At 35.5% G+C, this 6015-nt stretch overlaps 1 protein-coding gene across 9 annotated transcripts in view; it reads right to left on the bottom strand.

Annotated features, from left to right (window-relative positions):
* LOC108753345 (eukaryotic translation initiation factor 5B-like) overlaps positions 1-6015 on the bottom strand; it is a 33638-nt gene that overhangs the window by 13403 nt on the left and 14220 nt on the right. For 6 of the 9 annotated variants that reach the window (XM_018494849.1, XM_018494840.1, XM_018494843.1 and 3 more), the window contains one exon: positions 1860-1922. The exons of the other annotated variants lie outside the window; for them this stretch is intronic. In XM_018494849.1, the coding sequence (XP_018350351.1) occupies positions 1860-1922 (63 nt within the window). The remainder of the gene's footprint in view (positions 1-1859; positions 1923-6015) is intronic. 9 annotated transcript variants of the gene reach the window in all.

Here is a 6015-nt window from a genome sequence, read left to right as displayed (position 1 = left end):
ATGTATGTATATACGTATTATTATAAATATAAATTTATAGGCTTTTTGGGAACACGGAGAAAATAAATTAAGAGTCTGGTTTAATTTAAGAAGTGGTTGGAAATATTTTGTGTTAGATAAAAATTCAAAGTGATAAACATTCTCAAGCTTTTACTTTGAAAATCATTCAATTATAGAAAAAAGATTTGTTCTCATAAGAAAAGAAGATCATAAAAGGATTTAAAGATTCAATTATTTAAATATTCAGAAATTAAATTCGTATGTTACATAAAAAAAATTTTATTTTCTATTATCTTCAAAATTTATAATGTTTACACTTTAAGATTCAATAGATATTTTATGTATATTATTTTTAATATTTTTCTCACAAATAAAAAACCGTCACCAAAGGATTAAGAATAGCAAAGCGTAGCATTCGATGCGTTCCAGCGATGAGCAGCAACCAAATGATCGATATGCAAGTGACGTGGGTTGCATACAAAAGGTTTCAACGCGTAATTATATTAAGGAAGCTTTGAACATATGTTCACGGTCTGTCACGAACGACAACGAGGGGATTAGCAATGCGTTACATTACCTTGAATTACGCGCGACACCATGAAGATGAATATTACTGCGATGAAGTAGCGCTTTAGAATTAGTAAACATCGAGATCTGAAATTAATTAATGCAAGATGCGTGAAATTAATTAGCGTGAGAGCGGCAAAGCGTCGTTACATCTATTTCACAAGTGCTTTTTTTAAAATTACCTACAAACTTTGTGTAATATCCTGTTGATAATACGCAATATGGGAATTAACGTAGTTGATTATTACATATAGAAATATCACAAAATAAATTAGATATTTATTATTATCGTGAAGTGTTATTATTATTGAACGCAGACAAATCAAATGACTGATCGACGTTCCTTTCGATTACGTGTATATACACACACACATATATATATATATATATACATACATAATCACTTTTAAGCTTTAAAATTCTTTAAATTAAGTTCCAAAAATCTAAAATTAAACCAATAAAAATACATTTGAATAATTCATGCCAAATTTTTGTTATTTTTTTTGTATAAGATTACTTGAACTATTTGTTAAATTTTATTCGTACTATTTATTACATCAATTATGTTATATTTTAATATATGTTTGTTGTATTTGAGTTATATTTTTGCATAGTTATTTTAATTATAGTTTTTCGAGAAAGACGTCGATTCAGTTATAGAATTAAAAAATACTAATCGATTCTGATCGATTTGCGTCGAGAATATGAAGTAATATTAATCAAATTTAACAATTCCTCAAAGAACAACTTTTAGAAATTTTTTTTAAATTTAATTAAGTTAAAAAAAATAAATTAACCCTTTAGTGCCACTCCATCGTTTTGTCACGTATCTACCACACTGGCTATTGTGAAAAATATCATAAAAATGAACATATAAATTTTTTTCATTTAAAACGCCAGACATCAAAGAATGTAACGGTAATAAGCAGATGTATCTTTATTAATAAAAAAGTTATAATATATCAAAGTAAAAGAAATTACGTATGTGTCACACTAAGAGTGACACTGAAGGTTAAGATCTCCAGACAATTTTAGAATTCAAAAATTCAAATTAAACTGCTGAGTCTTTACGCAAAGTCTTTGGAAGACAAATCAATTGGTGGCAACTTACTTGATTGTTTAAAAAAAAAATAGAAACTCGCGGAACCCTAAATCGAGATGAAAGTACGAGTTGGAAAATCTGCTGTGCGGAGATCAGAATCGACGATCGCACCTGTTGCGCTTCCGATAACGATAGTCGAGCATTCACTACGTATTAAAATCGTAAACCATCAGCAAGTGGAAGTACCTACCTGGATGACGCTGGAGAGCGGTATGACATTGCTGGAGAACGGTATGATGGTAATGGGTCGATACTGCGCCGCGTTTACAGACATGGGGAGGGTTACATATATATTTTTTTTATTTTATCCATCGAGAATTCCAACGATGGCGGCATCGATGGCAGTGGCGGCGGTGACGGCGGCGGCAAAGGACGAGGAGTCACGTGCGGGAGGCAGAATAAATAGAAAGAAGAACAACTCGGTTAGTGACTCGGGTGGCGTCTACGTATCGTTCTTTCTTCTTCGTTCTCGTTTTTCTCTCGCTATCCCGTTTGCCTCGCGCTCGCTTAACGGCGTCTCGAGAGAATAGATCAGGAGGGATGAGAAAGAGGTCACCCCTCCCATGAGAAAAGGAAATAAAAAAGTGGAAAGGTTGTAGGAAGGTTCGTATGCCGCGACGGTTTTCTTTTCGTGACGCTCGAGGTAACTGACTTGGCCAATTGTCGCGTTGTGTGTCTATCGAGATGACGACGGCAACGACGATGATGATGATGATGCCGATGACGATGATGATGATGATGATGATGATGACAATGATGATAATGGTGATAATGATGATGATGACGATGATGATGATGATGCCGATGACGATGATGATGATGATGATGATGATGATGACAATGATGATAATGATGATAATGATGATGATGACGATGATGATGACAATGAATGTTGTTAGTAGAGTTTATTTCGCGAAAAGACTGCCAAATGGAAAGTAGCTCTTAATGTCCCGCTATGACATCACAGAAAATAACCATAATTTCAGGACACAAGATAATATAATCCGATCTTAACCTTTCAGAATATGTAGAATAGTCTCCAAGAAGTGTAGCTAGTATGTAAATATGCTTAAAGTAATCTTAAAGTGACAGAATTATTGACATTACGAGTCAGAAAGTACTCCAAATTGACTGTACAGATTGCAAAATCCTTTTACGAAATTAAAATACGTACAAAAAAGGTGCAAGACGGTCGATTTAACAAGAAGATTAAAAGTAGTTAAAATAAAAAAAAATACATTTAGTATCAGTGCTATTTTTTTAACTTTTTTTATTTTTTCGTTAATCAACTGTCTCGCACTCTTTTTTTATGTATTTTAATTATGCACTTTTTATGTACTTTAATTATATAAAAGAATTTGTTGGAATCTATATACTGCAGCCAATTCGGAGTACTTTTTACCTGTATTGTCGATAATTCTGTCACTTTAGGATTTCTTTAAAGATACTCAAATAATTATCAACAAAAATTTAATTATTTCTCCAATCTATTTTAGAAAAATTCAGATATCAATTTTGAAACAATTTAATTGGAATCTTTTAATATTAATAAATGACGTGATGTTACTGTAAATATCATGCCAGGTCAGTTCATAAAGAATTAATTAAAATCTTCTATTATTATTCCACATATATTTCTCTCTTTATTATTCAGTTCTTATATTATCTCAAGACGATATCGCGCGCATGTCTAGCGCCCAAATAAGAAACGATCTATCCCATAATATATTGTTTTATCTACATTATATTGTTTTTTCTTATTTTCTGAAATTATGGTTGCGCAAAAATTGCGATGTATATGGTAGGACGACGCTTTTTTGTAGGAATATTGAGGCGACACAAGATCGACACTCGCTACTCTAGAAATATAATTTAAAAAAAATGTTCACTCGGGTTGTACGACAAGTAAAAACATCCCCAAGGGAAATGAAAGGCGTGAGTTAGGGGCCACAGCACACAAATAGCTTAAGCAGTAAAGCCTAAGCGAATTGGTCAAATATAGTAGAGACCATAACGTAAACAGCAGTCAATTCAATGTGTTGATTTCCTTACTGCTTACGTCTTACTTAAGTTTTTTGTGTGCCATGGCTCTTAAATTAATATTTCATTTATCGTATAACAAATTTTTTAATATCTTTTTCGCGTTATAGATTTAAAAATTAAACTTGAAATTAAAATGAAAGCTCTTCACAGATTTGATAAAAGTTCAGATATCACTTTTAAAACAACTTAGTTAAGATCTTTTAATACTTTGCATCCTGCAGAATGGACACGACAGCTGCACGTTTCTCTACAATCGAAAGTAAATGTAATTAAGATGACTACATAATAGAAAAGTTCTCGAATTTCCAAAATTCTCTATCTTATAATTAATTTACATATTTACAATTTATTAACATTTATTTACAATTTATTAACATATTTGAAAAATTTGTCGTATGACAAATGAAATATTGGCCTTAGAATGGAAGCATTAGGAGACAAACATTTAAATTAACACACAAACGATTGCACAATCTGCGAGACTTGGGATGCCTGCAGGCAGCGTTCGATTCACGATTGAGTGTCGACGTCAATTCACACAGGATACATACAAATCTTTATAGTGCTGTTTTATGCGATTTATTGCCGTGGTTGTTTACAATTTTCGCGTTGCGCGTTAAGCGCGAAATTCCGGAGAGTTCATCCGAGATTCATGATTTACAAAATCTCGGATATGTATACATGATATATTTGGAAAATCAAAAACCTACTCTCTATATCATCGATTATCGCAACAAATTTTATTACTAAACTCGAGAAAGATATCAGCAAAATGTAACTCTTACTATTTATAGCGCAACTAGCTCTTAATTTATCTCTAAATGCAGCTGCGTGAAGCTCTATCTCCGACTCGGGCTACGGCAACAGCGATAATTACAACAGAATTATAATATCAAGAATATCAGGAGTTTTCCTGTCGATGCACATTCAAAGCGCGAAATTCGTCATCTTTTAATTCAAAGACATTTTAAGAAAATCAAGCGTATAAAACTGATACGAGGAGAGAAACAAAAAGGAATTTTAGGTCGGCATGCGACAAATATTCCGCTTTTATCGATATCGACGACCAAATCAATATCCATTTGAAATTCTACGACTTTCAGTTTAATGATTTTCAATTCGACAAACAAAATATAACGAAGTGATCTTTCTTGCGGAGAAGAAAGTTCACATTTATTTTCAATATACTTTACACGTTTTTGTCATTACTGCCACTAGATTTAACTTCGCAATCTCTACGGAGAGGAAATCTCTGTCGACGACTCGTAAGATCTAACATTGTAATTTTCATTGAAAGGGGAAACTACCTCCGTCATCGATGGATATCTGCTTTAAAACGTTCTTCCAAATGGCGCGACTCGATTTCCGCGTATTTCTCACCACCAGCCAATACCGCAGGGCGTGTTTGTGACATTCGCATCTACGTGTTCTTCAACACAGAACAGATGTACCGCGAATAGCAGGTCTGCGGCATTTCACGTCGGAAATGATGTATCATTCACGCCTCGCGCGTGAAGTGAGATACCGCAGATCCGCTACCGTTGAAAAATCATCCGATGAGACGGTAGAGAATCTGAAAAGGTCGTCGAGATCGATGAGAGCGGAAACGCGATCGGCATGAGGGGGTTACGCCGGGGATCTAAACGCGGTAGGAGTAATGGCGGTAGCTGGTGCCGCCAGGTAAACGACCGGAAGCGGTGGACTCGTAGGAGGAGCGATAGCTCCCGGGGCCGCCGCCGGACGATGTCCTGGTCGACCTCTCGGTCGAGTACGAGCCATACGGGCCGCTCTCCCTCTTGATGACGCTCTCCTGGCTCTGCGAGGTCCTCTGAGGACGGCCGGTGTACGGGTCCGTGGAGCTGCTCGAGCTGACGTTGGTGTACGAATAGTTGTACTGCTCTTGGGCGGACCTCACTCCGGTCTCCGGATAGTCGCGGACCACATAGTGACGAGGCGTCTACGGATTCGGGGTTAGATCATGGTCAACGACATGGAGGAGAACAGGCTCGCTTCCGGAAAAACGAAGCAGCGCCCGTTGACGAGTAACGGCGACTTGACTTTTACACCAGGCACACGACATCGAAAATGCAAAGCAACGTAACTCCAATCGACAGAATATTGTGTCTAGGAATTATTCATTCAAGATTATCAATAAATGAAAGAAAAATTATAGATAGTATACCATAAAATGGATCCCCGTAGTATCCCCAAAAAATCAATAACATCACAATAAAATCTATGCTAATGTGCGAGTGTTCGCTTTGTCACAGATGTGATATCAATATAATACTATTATGAAACTG

Source organism: Trachymyrmex septentrionalis, unplaced genomic scaffold, assembly GCF_001594115.1.
Source record: "Trachymyrmex septentrionalis isolate Tsep2-gDNA-1 unplaced genomic scaffold, Tsep1.0 scaffold69, whole genome shotgun sequence".
NCBI classification, from domain to species: Eukaryota; Metazoa; Arthropoda; class Insecta; order Hymenoptera; family Formicidae; genus Trachymyrmex; species Trachymyrmex septentrionalis.
This window is presented reverse-complemented; position numbering and strand designations above follow the sequence as displayed.